Source organism: Phoenix dactylifera, chromosome 1, assembly GCF_051530095.1.
Source record: "Phoenix dactylifera cultivar Ajwa chromosome 1, Ajwa_hap1_PhDact_Kaust_v1.1, whole genome shotgun sequence".
Classification (NCBI taxonomy): Eukaryota; Viridiplantae; Streptophyta; class Magnoliopsida; order Arecales; family Arecaceae; genus Phoenix; species Phoenix dactylifera.
Genome location: NC_143190.1, coordinates 69,567,516 through 69,582,464, shown reverse-complemented (window position 1 = coordinate 69,582,464; position 14,949 = coordinate 69,567,516). Strand labels below are relative to the sequence as shown.

Here is a 14,949-nt window from a genome sequence, read left to right as displayed (position 1 = left end):
TCTGAGACTTCATCAATTCTTTTTTTACTCTTGTTTTTTTTTCCGAGCATTAATTATTTATTAGGTAGATTTTAAATATTTATATAGGATAAAAAAACTTAAATAATATAAAAAATAAAAAAATAGCCGACTTTACAAGAATTAGTAATGCGACAAAGAGGGCGACACAAGAAAAGAGGGATGCAAACCCTGTTCCTCTCTCCACTCTTCTGCCCCTTAAACCTCTGCTCTCCCTCTCCCTCCCCCTCCCATTGCCATCAACCCAAGCAAGCTCCAAAGCCTAAAGTTCCCATCATTCCCCATCTCTCCCTCGTCTTCTCCCCGAAATCCCCCTTCTTGAGGCGAACACATGTTCCCTTCACTTCGCCTGTCGATGGTCTCGGCAAGGAAGCCAAGCTCGAGCTCCTCGGCAAGCCGTCCCCGATCCCAACGCCGACGATAAAAAACTTTCCACCCCCGGAAATGGAAGGGGCCTTAGCCCCGTTCTCGAAGTTCTTTAAACCATGGGGCTCCGACTCCGAAGCCAAGGTCGGAGAAGAGAGCGATCCGGAGGGCACCAGAGAATCCGCCGAGGAGGAGAAAGAAAACGAAAGGGTCGTCGGCGTTCGGGTTTAGGACTATGATCCGAAGTCTGGTGATTTGCTGGTCGGGGAATGAGAACAAGCTCGACGAAAATATCGGCGCAGATATGTTGGGCACGATGAGGAATCTGCTGTGAAGGATGCTGTGGTGTCCTTGAGTGGTGCCGGCAAAGATGGGGATTGTGATATGAGGAAGGTTGCTCGGGAGTTCTTGGTTCTTTGCCGGCAAAGCCGGGGATTGTGAAGGATGAGGAGGTCTTGAGTGGTGGGAGGGTGCTGGGAAGCCCGGTTGTCGAGGTGGGAACGGTTCTTTTTGCCGAGATGCTCCGTCGGACATTGAGCGGGCGGCCGCTGTTGTCAACATGAAGGATGTTCCGGAGGGTCGCGTCGCACCAACGCAGGTAAAATTCATTTCTTGAATAGTTTCTTGATTAGATATTGTTTCCGTACCAACGACTCTTCTATATTTACCTAGGAACAATGTTGGGGTAAAATCCAGTTGCACTTTTGATCACTATATGTCTTGTTATTATGTCAATGAGTTTATGTTGTTCAAGTCCGGACCTTTACTCCAGAATCTAAACTCTAGTGTTCTTAAATGTTCCGTTTATATCTATCCTCTTGTTGACTATTTAGTTGGCGAATTTCTAAATTTTGGATGATATGGTATGCCTTGAAAGTTGTTAGTATGCATTAAGGTTCACAGTGGGGCTTCTATCGTAGTTCAGTTTTGGAATACGGAGTTAGGAATAATTATCTGATCTGCTGGTGATCTTACTATATCACTATTCCGGCGGTACTCATCGTCATAGGGAAAAAAGTCCTAGTAATTCAACCGTCACCCAGAAAAAAAAAGTTCCCTCTTATGTTTCACTCTCAAGCACCAGCTACTCTACAAGGACTCTGCCAATAAAGTAGTTACCTCATAATTTATAGCCTGTAAAGATTCTTGTAATGGAAAGGCTTTAGATGATTCCGACCATGGAACAGACATGCTTGAGCATGTAGGAGCTTTCCACAGAAAGAAGTTTTGCTTGAGAAGAAGCTCTTGAGAATGAAGTGGCTAAAAACAGAGCAGTTTCCAGATTCATTTCATTTTCCTGGGCAGCAATTAAAATAGGGTTATGCTGGGGATATGCTTGTTTTTGAATGTGTTTAACGATTCTTATGATTGTGCTTCTTTTGTTTGCTCCCTTATGCTTCCTTTCTGTTACTTTTAATTCTGAAGGAAGTAGGAACTTAGAACAGGTTGGCCCCAGGATCCTTGCACTTGAGGTTAGTTTTTGTATGCAGGGGCATTATTGTACTAGTCTGGTGCTTTTTGACTAGCTTCTTGAGTTCTGTAATCAAAGGTACAGGTTGGTATTTTGGCTGTTGAGCCCAAGTTATACTTCAAGAGAAATAAAACTATCTGTTGAGCGCAACTTATACTTCAAGAGAAATAAAACTATCTTGGCGTCACATGGAGATGAGGAACAAAAGGTAGTGCTACTTACTTCCCAGGTCATAATAAAATTTAGCATTAGAATGACATTTAATTCAAGTACTTTCCGTGGTCTGGGAAATCATCATTGCTGTGTAGAACACAAATGACGTTGTTGTGTGGGTTCATCTGGAGTGTTGGCATGGGGTCCATATGGTGTCTTGGGAGGTGTGTAATGTGCATTAGAGTTGTTTTCCTGCACGTCCGTAGTTCTAGCAGACTTTTATTACATTATGATGTTATATGTATCATCCCCATCATAGCTGGGTTGCCCTAGTCAAAAAAATTGGCCTTGCATCTTGCTATTAAGCTGGAATTGTAGTGACTTGGTTCAAAAAAGGTGCCCTTGGAAGAAGATTTCACTTTATCGGTATAACTGATGGTATGTTCTTTACCAAATAAAAATATGATGCTTTATATGCAACTTCTATTTATGGTTCTTACGATATGAAAGATGATGCCTTTATTGTGGATGAGATCTACATTTTGTAGCTGATCTTGGCCACTTAAAGATAAGTTTGTACTTCATGTTTGCAGATAGAGCAACTCAGTGAGCCGATAGAGTCTAAAATTTTTGAGTGGAATAATGGATGGCTTCTCATCAGAATGGAGGTGCGATATTTTATTATCATTATTATTATATCCAAAATTATGGGAGTGCTTTAGTGCAGTGTCATATTTTGCTTATTTGGAACTCAGGGTCTGCGAGCGTTGCTTCCTAAAGCTGAGTTGATGAACGGAATTAATAGTTTCACCAGTTTGAAAGATAATGTAAGTCTTTTACCATGATTTTCTTTCCCCAAAGATTAGCTATTTGCTTGCATCGTTTATTGCATGGTATTGCATGTTTAATTTTTATGCTTTTTTCCCTTATTGACTTGTTATTATTGTTGATGTGTAAAGTTTGATTTGTGAATGGCAGATATATTCGTTGAATATTTTTTGGTTCATATTTATGCAGGGCGGTTGCCTGATATATATGTGTATTAGCAAGATTGGTGAAGCAACTAATGACCTGATAATTAGGGAGAAAGAGGCTTGGGTTCGTGCATAGATATATATGGCCACCCTTCTATGTTTGTAACGTTCTACAAGCTAAACCTGCCATTTTAGTTGATTGCAAAATTTTGTAGCTGCTGCCTCAAAAGTCAGATATTCTTCCAACACATAAGGATATGTATGCCTTGAAATGTAAATAAATGAAGTTAGACTTTTTGCAGGTCACATAAGTGGAAACCTGAAGATCCTTATAAGTAAAGGTTATGAATCATGCATCTTTAATCATTTATAGTAATGAAGAGGTATGTACTTATATAAGGCTTTAAATCCCTTACATAGAGTTTTGATTTTGATCCCTTACATAGAGTTTTGATTTTGATAATTTCACTCAAGATTCACAGTTTCGGTCAAAAAAAGTCAAGAAAATTTGCGTTATTACTATTTTTTTTGTATTTTGAGTTATTTAGGTTTATAATTTGTGATTTTGGGTAGTTTCAAGTTGGAACTGAATTGCTTTGAAGCTTAATGCATTAGATATATTATACTTTTCTCTAATTTTGTAGTTTCCTTACACTTGTCTCCATTTTCTATAATTTTTATATTTGCTCTATTTTATTCAATTAAACTTTTTTCTAAGCATATTTCATTTTAATAACTCATCTAAGCAAGAAAACCGTTCGAAGATATGCCATTACATTGTTTTAGAAATCCATTTAGCAAGAAAAGATTCTTCTAATTAGAAAACTATTTTTTTTTGATATCATATTCTATTTTGATACATCATTTAATCTAAAAGAAGAGATAAAAACTTATTTCAATGATAATAAGAAGAAAATGCTTCACTGCACCACTCCATTCCCTCCTCAAGTCCCTGCTGCATGGTGATTGGGAGGATGGTACATGGGGCGTGCAGCTTGCCTACACCCACTTGAGCCCGTGTTACTGCATCAATCCCCAACTGCCACAGGGGACTGGTGCTCTTGGTTGGGAATAAAGTCGTGCTGGGAAGCAGCACCCTAAAAAGAAAGCATGGGAACATGTAACGCTTTCTAATTAGTAAGATACATGTCAAATTTTGTATCTTGCCCGTTATCATAACAATCATTATTTAGCCAAAAATATAAAAAAAATAGGACAATTAGATGCTTAGATAAATGTGATGTTCAAAAATATGGAAAAAATTCTAGAAAACATTAGAATACATTGAACATATATGCTTGTTAAACCAAAAAAGGATTGAAAAATATCATTTTTGGTCAGATTCAGCTCAAACTTCTGAAATTGGCTGGAACTAGCTGAAACCGAAGATTTTAGTCAATTTAGGACTGGTCTCAGCCAAAACTTCAAAACTTGACATATATACATCCATACATATAGGCGCACATGTGCATGTATGGGGTCCAGGCATCTGTCTGTTATTGTATACAGATGTACACTTCCATCTCTTTATATCTGGATTTTGATGTTGGATTCTTTTATTCATATCTCCATGTGGCACCCAATTAATTCATTTGTGGTCTCTTCATATTGTCTGACAACATAATGGTTGTGCCAGTTTAAATTGTCTATTGATTAAGATTCAATCATAACACCTTTGTTTCAAAATAGTCGCATAGAGGTTCTTCATAATGAATCCATGATGGAAGTGTAAATGAACTGAAGAGAGGCAGAGGGTTGGTGTTCAATTTTGCTCCCCGAACAACATCTGCCCAATCATCAAGAACTCATGCTTGTATGTTACATCAACAATCCTTAGTTGCTTCACCTTGTATAATTTCTTGGTTATCTCTCAACCTTCCCTTATGCAAGTGGCAGTGGAAGGGTGGTGTTGCTTGTCTTCATTTCCTCATGCAATCAATCATAGGCTCCTGGCAAAACCAAACCTAGTCCATATGAAGTTCATTGCCTGCTGTTGAGTTACATAATTATTGCATATACTTGCTATATTCCATCTGTCAAATGAAGTTCGTATAGGCTGTCCAATCTGTGGCGCTGCTTCTTGGTTAATCGTGCATCTTCAGAACTATTAGGAAATCACAGATAGAATTGGCATTAAAGCTTGTTTTTGGATTTGCCTGTATTTTCAGATATGAATTTTGTAAGATTTATTTTATTTTCTGCTGCAAATTTTTAACTTGAGTTTTGTCCTTTTCCTTCGTCATTGCATATTCTGTCTAATTTGTTCCTTTGCAGGACATGTTATGCTTAAAGAAGGAAACTCTTTTAAAAGGTACCGTTCGCTAATTTTTTACATATTGAGCACAAGCAAGGATAGGTGAGACTAACAGAAGGTAAAAATGTTTGGAACCTTCCTATTGCATTTATACCCTTTATATATATTGTTTGCGTAGCTTTGGAAGTGAATTGGATGCTAAGTTTACTATCATAAATAAATTAGCTTCTCACATATTATTCTAGATAGATTCTGCAGAAGCTTTCTTGCTTTTTTTTTCTTTTTTTTCTTTTGAATGATGATGATTAACATGGCAATACCTTGCATTGCATACGAATTACTTTAAATAAACCACATCAGCAGCTCATGCTTTATGGTTTAAAAGAGCTATAGGATAATAGTATGTAATGCTTGCTTATGGAGTTCCAAAGACTCAGACGATGTTCTTTTCTATTCCTAGCTGCATAGACTAAAGCTTTTTAGTAATGCACTAAATCTAAGTAACACTCATTCTTTAAAGGAAAAGGCCAATGATTCTGGTAATGTTTGCCTTGACAGTTGTGTGGCCCTTTATTCTCAGAGTGGGAAGCTACCAAGTGTTATAGGAAAAATTTTGCAAGATAACTACATTTTGCTTATCTCTGAGTAGGGGATTTGTTGGTTTGCATGCTCATAACATCTATTTTTGTTATGGTTCGAAAACTTGGTTTTGGCTTTCGCTTCGGCCTTTGTGGAGTTTTGGTTTTGGCATGTTCAATGATTTTGGAAGTTTTGCTTCAAGTTTCGGAGTTTCGGTCAAAAAATCGAGAAAAAGTCTAAAAATTCAAAAAAAAATGGAACAAAAGATGAGTCAAAAAAGTTATCAGACAATATATTTGAGTATTTTGTGCTATACTAGCTCTTTATTTGCATGGTTTCGACGGTGTTAGGCTGACGTAGGTATTGTAACAGGTGAAAGTATATTGCCAGTTTTTGCTAGGAACATATTATGTACATAAAATATGCAGTATTTTCTCCATGAATTTCAGATGGTAGAAAGGTCATTATGTTTACCAATTTTAAAACCTTTTTGTACATTCAAATCTTCTCCTATTTTCCAGTAGAAGTCACAAACACATTGAATTCTTATGTTTTTGAAGTTAAGTGGCATTTAATCATTTGCACGCAGTTAAAGAATGTTATTTACTATAATAAGAATGTCATATCTTTGAAATGTCTCATGTCTCGTTGTTTTAACTAATCTTTTTAATATGTTGTCAAAAGGGTCATATTTTGGATGCCTCAACCCATCAAGATTATATTCATTATCTACCCTGTCTTTTAACCTAAGAGAAAGAAATAAAATCATTGATAAGTAATATTATATAGGCTATGTGCTTAAATGCATAAAGAAATGATCCAAATATAGTTGTAAACACCAAAATAATACTTAAAATATCCTACATTAAATGCAGAGATCTTCACAATGATGGTCTCAGGCCTTTCCATCGCACATTTCTCAATTGCCGACATGTCAAATGGCCCTGCAGTTGGCTTGTTGCTTCCTCTGCCATCGAGATGCTAACGATACCATCATTAAGTGCTCTTCTTTGAGGTTCGGGAGCCAGAGAAACATGCTTAGCTAACCATGCCTTCTTTAATGAAACCTTGTTTTTGTACACCTGGATAGTTCCCTGCATCGCATTGGTATTTGGTGGTTGACACATTGCCCCTTGATTGATCAGCTCCTGTGAGTATCTTGGTGCTCTCTAACTTGATTGGCATCAGAGTTCAATGCAACATGTCCTCTCAGCCTCTTTTGGCAATTAATGGGCATTTCCTTCCCTACGTCAGGGTCATATGTCCTGTTATTCAGATAAGCATTCTGATGAGACGGCTTTTCCCAACTATTCCATCACATGCCATAGCGCGTTAAATCACCTCCAGCACTGCCCATGCCTCTTGACATGTGTCGCAGCCAGTGATTCATAAAATACGTAGGGTAGGGTTTAAAGATTAAAATATGTCCTAATCATTTGTATGTCTATAGGCGTCTTTAACCAGACAACAATATGAAAAGTACATTTGATCAGAATTTATATGGATGTGTCTGCACATAAAATGCTTCATTAAGCTTAGACAACATCTACAGCTGCAAGAAAAGTTTTAATGGATCTGATTATGATCCTGATTTTCTGTACTTCATATAACCAACTTTGAACTGGAGTTGGATCCTCTATTTGTTCCTGCTTGATATCTAGCTAGGTAGTTTTGTGTAAATGAAGGGCCGGCTATAATAAGCCAAGAAAATTGATCATGAAGCAAGTTCTACCGGAAAGTTAGCACATTCTACGGTTTAAACTCTTGCAATTTGGGTCCAATCTCCTAGATCCTTTGAGCATGGAAAAATGTCTGGATGAAAAAGGAAAACAGCAAGGATTATTTTGCTTCTCTCTGGGACCCAAATAATTAACCAAATGCCAAAACTGAATCACGATATGTTGTTTACTGGCTTAAATTTTTTCTGTATGCTGATTAGCATCATTCTGGTTTTGTATAAAATAATCATATTCACTTCTATAGAATTATATTGATCTTATTCACTGGAGGGGCACTCAATCTTTGGAGGGTGCGGATCAAGTCAGACAGCTGGAACTCTTCAAGCAATCTAACACACGACTTGTACAATTTAACAGCAGAACTTGAAGCCCAATATTAGACAGCTGCGTAGAAGATAATAAGCATAATTTGTCGATTAATATTTTTGCATTGCTTCTTCTTTATTGGTTGTCGGACTCAGTGTGCAAGCATGCATGACATGCGCACACAGAGATATACTGCATTCAACTTGATTTATATTTTTGATCTGTCAAAATCGTCTCGACTGAATTTCCATTCAAGTTGTGTCAGTATTTCTTCTCTATGTCAGGGATCAAGAGCAGCAGAGATTACATTTTATTGGATAGTTGCAACTTAAGAGAACCTGTTATTGGATACCTTGAAATGCAAAGGTGATACCATAATTATCAATTCTTTAAGTGAATCATTTTTTCCTCAAATTCAGATGAGAAGAATAATGTGATGCTTTTAATTGTTTCAGAAACTGGCAAGCAGTGATGCATTGTAATTGCCCTTGTTGATGAATATCTAATTCTTTTTGAAATTTCTATTGCAGTGGGTTCCTGCATATCTCAAACATAATTCATTCCCATGTCTGTAGTAAAAATTGATGAGAAGGTGAAAGTTCTCCTTGTGAAGTCAACGCTTCCTGACAAAATTTCCCTTAGGTGAGCATAAAATGAAATCCCAGGTGAGCATATTATCTTTTTGAGAATTGTGGGATATTGTATATTGCTCACACTTTATGGAACATCGCAAATAATCTCTCTGTCTCCCTCTCTCTCTCTGAGATTAGGAGAGGCTAATCCCCACCTTATGCCCTATACCCACCCTGCCCTTCAAGGGCCAACGCCATCGAGAATCGAACCCCTGCCCCAAATAATCTATTGGAATAATAGTAAAAGTAATCATTCTGAACAAATATTATGTATACCAACTCTGGTAGCAAATGAAGATCGAAAACACAAAGTAATTCCTTACAAATTATATAGTGTCATATTAACCTGTAATAGACCTCTAAATGTTTTTTTTATGATGTGATGACTAACAGCATTGCAGATCTTGAGAGTGAGCCTGGATTATGTCTTTGAAACAAAGAGGTAATGCCCCTTTAATCTTTACCCATTTTGTTTTTACTTGATGTTATATTGCTTCATGACTTCTTTTCCTTTGCCTTCTACATGTATCTTTAATGTTTCCCTCTCTTATTCTTTTTTCGCAACAGAAAGTGTTTTCTGAGGTTGAAGAGAGGGCTAAAAGATATTCACTAGGTTACCAGTCATTTCTGCAACTCGTTGCACATGCTTCCAGCTGATGCATTCCCCTTGAGGATGAAGCTTAATTATACTGAAACTGGAAATGATTCAAATCTGAACAAAATGATGAATTGAGTGGCAATGACAATGCTGTGTCGTGATGATAATGTTAAGATATTTTGCCACCATTTTAGATGAGATCATTCAGATCTTTGGTCAAATCGGAGCCTAAATGCTTTGCAACTGAGAAAGGAGTAAAGCGCAGTTTCATCCTCTGACATTCAGAGATGCAGGAATGAATTGTTCTTGGTATTGTGTTATACAGAACTAGAAGGGGGCTGAGCAAAAGCTCAGAATTATTGTCCAACCATGAAAGGAAGATGTTCTTCCTCACTATTTGTTCAGCCTATTATTGATTTCATGTAGGAATTCTATCACCACCTATCATGTTGTATCAACAGTGTAACATCTTCCCTAGTATGAGTACCGATCTATTATGTTATGGATCTTTGCGTCTAGGCCTCTGAGCAGATGTTTTAGCTGTTTAAGAACCATGAGTTAGTTGAGTTGGCGAATGCTTTGTACAAAGAGATGTTCTCAGATAAAAGTAATCTTGCATCGACTTGGCACTCTGCATCTCTCACCAAAGATCATGGGTTACTGTCTCCATAACTACGTGTAGATATATACAGCTATTTATGTCCAGGTGTTTCATTGAGGTATACACTGCTATGTATATCCGGGTGTCCTGGTGAAGTCTATCAGAAAAAGGAAAATGTTTGTCCAGGTGCACCACTCTATTTCCCCCCTTCCCCCACTCTGCTGTGTTTGTCCAGCGAATGGGCCCAACCCAACCATTTTGTGCTGCACCTATCCATGAAAATGCACGAGATTGGGAGCCGAGAAGAGAATAATTTGGTGGCGAAACTGTTTGCACATCTGGCTCTTTTCACAGTAAGCCACCCAAAAAACTGTTTGCGCATCAATAGTAGATTTTAGACTTTTTTATAACTTTCGAATATGAATAATAGATTTGAGGCTTTTTAATGCTTGTATTCGTATTAAGATACGTCATCTTAGTACCGAACTCTGTACAGGTGCCAAATTATTACTGTTGGTACCAAGTATCAATACATCTTTCATTGGTACTGAACTGATATGGTATAGTATGGTTAATCTTAATTGGTATAATTAGTTACGAATAGACATGGAGCCTTGGGTTTGAACTACTTTAGAGTTTAGGCCATGCTTCCGCGCCTTTCCCCAACCAATCATGCTGGATCCGGCAGGGAGTTTTCCGAATACACCTTCTAACATGGGGTAACGCTTCTAAAGTCCTCAACCTCCTTCAATCCTAATAAAGGCCCAAAAAAAGTGGGATTCTCCAATCCAATTAAAGGCCCTGAACAAGGTGAGACCAATCTAAGCCATCATCAGCGAGCAAAGCTCGCGCTCATGAATTATTTTTTAGTTCATGTTATTTTTTAGCTCATCCTAAGTGATCGGGCTCTTCCGCTCTCGAGCTCATAGACCAGAGAGCCGAGACCAGAGAGCCGAGACCAGAAGGCCGAGACCAGAGAGCCGAGACCAGAAGGCCGAGCACAGCAGGCCAAGCCCATGCCTTAGCCAAATATCCAATTTCCACCTAACCCTCTAAGGGACCTGACAACTCCACTACAACCTGCCGCTATCTCCAAGCCATCAAGGCATAAGATCTCCGCAGGTATTCGGCACGACCTGCCATTAATGCATGAGACCCCCTCAAGTCTCCGATGCATTCAGTCATTTAATGAACACGGCTCAAGGCGATCTCCGGATCACTGAACCATCAAAGCGTATGGCTCTCCCTGACCGCCGGTTCACTCGGTAATAAATGCACTTACCATCCACGGACCCCAGGCCCACCACGGCCGGCGGTTCAACCACCCCAACAGGTCCGATCGACCGTGACAACTCCCTGGTTCCGGTCTGATTCGGCCTTATTTTCCACCACGCCATTAATGGGCCAAATCGTGCCCAATTATTACAAAACAGGACAAACCTCCTGTCACCTCCCAGGTAACAAAAATCCTCCTATAAAAGGAAACCTGGGGGGAAAAGGGAGGGGGGACTGGGACTGGGACTGGACTCTGAGGACTCTCAGGACCCTTGGGACTGAACCCTCTTGGACAGCACAGATACAATGGATGACATCATCTTCTTCATCTTCTTGATCTAATCTAAATATTCTGGCTGTCTTCTCCACGTACGGGCTTCCCTGCTCTCTCCACATATTGGCCCCCTCTAACTTAAGCATCGGAGGGCCGGCGCCGGGGAGCCCGGCCACCGGTCTTCCTGCAGGACTCGCACCCCACAGTGGAGGACGCCACCAGTCGGCGCACCGTCGACCACCCTTCCAGCGGCGGAGCTCTGCCCCTCCAGGAGGACGCCACCAGCCGGCGCACCGTCGACCACCCTTCCAGTGGCGGAGCTCTGCCCCTCCAGGAGGACGCCACCAGCCGGCGCACCGTCGACCACCCTCCCGGCGGCGGAGCTCTGCCCCTCCAGGAGGACGCCACCAGCCGGCGCACCGTCGACCACCCTCCCAGCGGCGGAGCTCAGCCCCTCCAGGAGGACGCCACCAGTCGGCACGCCGTCGATCGCCGCCCCTGCGGCGGAAGCCCCTCCTTCCCCGGCTTCGCGGCGGCCCCCGGGTCCAATTTCCAGCAACAATTGGCGCTAGAGGAAGGGCCCGAGTTCGCTGCCATGAAGCTAAGAAGCAAAGGGGCTTCCAATGCCTCTCGACGTCCTCCACCCAGTCTTGAGCATTCCGTCTGGAACTCACCACCTCCGGCTGAGTCAGTTCATCAAGTTCGGCCGGAGCAGTTTGATGCCCTGGTGCAACAAGTGCAAGCCTTGGCTACCGCTGTCCAAAGCTTGCAACCCAGGGGCATCCCAACGGCACCGCCTCCTCCGGCTCCAGTTCAACCGGATCCCCCTACAAGCGGATTTCCCCTTCGAGTATCATGCTCCAAGTCCCAAACGCTCAGTCCAAAATTCACCATCAAGATCTCCGGTAGATCAAGTTCCACAAGTCCAACTCGAGCACTTCGATGCGCTTGTGCAGCAAGTCCAAGCGCTAGCTATTTGCAGCCCAAAGCCTGCAACAAGTGGAGGCCCCTCCTGTGCCGCCTCCACGGAATCATGTTAAGCAGAGGAAGAAACTTTCTCCTGACTCCCGAGCCATCTCGAATCAGGCATGGCTCCCGCTGCAACGACGTATGTGGGGGCAACCAGTGAGAAGTAGTAGTCCAAGTCTCACGTCAACGAGTTGGGGGAAAAGAGAAATAAAAGCTGAGGTCTGGAGAAGGAGAGTTATGGAGCTTTAAAATGGGATTGTAAGCCTCTGTGACAAAGGGTACAGCCCCATTAAATCCCATTATCCTTCCAAGTCTTCTGTCTTCCGGCAGCAAGCAAGAAACCAGCATGTACTCCCTCCTTACGGGCGTAAGTCCTTGGGACGGCGCCCGCGACATTGCTCCCCTTTCAGAGCGTCGCCATCACTGAAGCCCCCGCCAAGCTCATGCAGACCGAGCTCAGAAACCCGAGCGCAAAACACCTAAAAAATCAAGCCAAAGAAGGCCGGTGCCGAACCAAGTCCTGAGGGACTTCGAAGCTCGAGAGCTATCAAAATATCTTCAAAAGGTACAGGACGCCACTTTGGCTTCAAATAAATTCAATATTTTATCTATTTTCAGGTTAGCCAACGAGCTCGGCTCGTTCTCCTATCCTGACCACGGTCAGGATGCCCTGCCACAACGGGATGCCCCGATTCGTCGGGATGGCCCGAGACGTCGGGGTGCGGTCTTAAGTGACCAGACGAGCTCGGCTCGTTCTCCATCGGCTTCCACCGTCGAGCTCGGCTCGTGCTCCCCGACTATGAGTTGCGGTCCTCTCTGACCAGACGAGCTCGGCTCGTTCTCCTACCCTGACCACGGTCAAGATGCCCCGATCCGTCGGGATGCCCTGAGACGTCAGGATGCCCCAATATATTGGGATGCCCTGCCACAACGGGATGCCCCGATTCGTCGGGATGGCCCGAGACGTCGGGGTACGGTCTTAAGTGACCAGACGAGCTCGGCTCGTTCTCCATCGGCTTCCACCGTCGAGCTCGGCTCGTGTTCCCCGACTATGAGTTGCGGTCCTCTCTGACCAGACGAGCTCGGCTCGTTCTCCTACCCTGACCACGGTCAGGATGCCCCGAGACGTCGGGATGCCCCGATCCGTCGGGATGCCCTGAGACGTCAGGATGCCCCAATATATTGGGATGCCCTGCCACAACGGGATGCCCCGATTCGTCGGGATGGCCCGAGACGTCGGGGTACGGTCTTAAGTGTCCAGACGAGCTCGGCTCGTTCTCCATCGGCTTCCACCGTCGAGCTCGGCTCGTGCTCCCCGACTATGAGTTGCGGTCCTCTCTGACCAGACGAGCTCGGCTCGTTCGCCTACCCTGACCACGGTCGGGATGCCCCGAGACGTCGGGATGCCCCGAGACGTCGGGATGCCCCGATCCGTCAGGATGCCCCGAGACGTCGGGATGCCCCGGCTATAGGGAAGCTCGAGACGTCGAGATGAGTTGCGGTCCTCTCTGACCAGACGAGCTCGGCTCGTTCTCCATCAGCTTCCACCGACGAGCTCGGCTCGTGCTCCATCGGCTATGAGTAGCGGTCCTCTCTGACCGGACGAGCTCGGCTCGTGCTCCTATCCCGGCCTCGGCCGGGATGCCCCGAGACGTCGGGATGCCCCGGCTATAGGGACGCCCGAGACGTCGGGATATAAGTTAGCGGTCCTCTCTGACCGGACGAGCTCGGCTCGTGCTCCATCGGCTATGAGTTAGCGGTCCTCTCTGACCGGACGAGCTCGGCTCGTGCTCCATCGGCTATGAGTTAGCGGTCCTCTCTGACCGGACGAGCTCGACTCGTGCTCCATCGGCTATGAGTTAGCGGTCCTCTCTGACCGGACGAGCTCGGCTCGTGCTCCTACCCTGACCACGGTCAGGATGCCCCGAGACGTCGGGATGCCCCGGCTATAGGGATGCTCGAGACATCGAGATGAGTAGCGGTCCTCTCTGACCGGACGAGCTCGGCTCGTGCTCCATCGTCTTCAGCCAACGAGCTCAGCCCGCTATTCTATTTTTGGATTTCTCTGCCGACGTCCCCAAAGAACGGAGTCCGAGCAGAGAAGCGTCTTCAGTCGCCTCGGCGCAAGGACGCACACGGTACAAGGTACCCATTCATTTAATGTCTTTACATTATTTTATTCTTGGACTTTTCTCTGCCGACGTCCCCAAAGAACGGAGTCCGAGCAGAGAAGCGTCTTCAGTCGCCTCGGCGCAAGGACGCACACGGTACAAGGTACCCATTCATTTAATGTCTTTACATTCTCATTTATCTTTACTTGGACTTTTCTCTGCCGACGTCCCCAAAGAACGGAGTCCGAGCAGAGAAGCGTCTTCAGTCGCCTCGGCGCAAGGACGCACACGGTACAAGGTACCCATTTATTTAATGTCTTTACATTATTTTCGGATTTTTTCTCTGCCGACGTCCCCAAAGAACGGAGTCCGAGCAGAGAAGTGTCTTCAGTCGCCTCGGCGCAAGGACACATGGTACAAGAGAAGCGTCTTCAGTCGCCTCGGCGCAAGGACGCACACGGTACAAGGTACCCATTTATGTAATGCTTTTACATTATTCTATCTATTTTCGGATTTCTTCTCTGCCGACGTCCCCAAAGAACGGACTCCGAGCAGAAAAAGCGTCTTCAGTCGCCTTAGTGTAAGAACGCTCACAGCACCAGGACGATCGATGACTGAACTACTTCCTT

The 14,949-nt window shown here is 43.5% G+C and overlaps 1 protein-coding gene across 16 annotated transcripts; it reads left to right on the top strand.

Annotated features, from left to right (window-relative positions):
• Nucleotides 1–154: 154 nt before the first annotated feature.
• On the top strand, nt 155–9,719 carry LOC103720581 (protein PIGMENT DEFECTIVE 338, chloroplastic). 16 transcript variants are annotated; one of them, XM_088711235.2, is made up of 10 exons: nt 155–982; nt 2,602–2,676; nt 2,764–2,835; nt 3,026–3,140; nt 3,285–3,365; nt 5,257–5,354; nt 8,145–8,226; nt 8,391–8,502; nt 8,886–8,934; nt 9,060–9,719. In XM_088711235.2, the coding sequence occupies exons 1-4, from the start codon at nt 944–946 to the stop codon at nt 3,116–3,118; spliced, it is 279 nt and encodes a 92-aa protein (XP_088567361.1). In that variant the 5' UTR covers nt 155–943; the 3' UTR covers nt 3,119–3,140; nt 3,285–3,365; nt 5,257–5,354; nt 8,145–8,226; nt 8,391–8,502; nt 8,886–8,934; nt 9,060–9,719. The 16 variants fall into 16 exon arrangements, with proteins under 16 accessions (XP_088567361.1, XP_088567353.1, XP_088567327.1 ...); XM_088711227.2 differs by having other exon boundaries at nt 3,026–3,144; XM_088711201.2 differs by lacking the exon at nt 3,285–3,365 and having other exon boundaries at nt 3,026–3,106.
• The last annotated feature ends 5,230 nt before the right edge of the window (nt 9,720–14,949 follow it).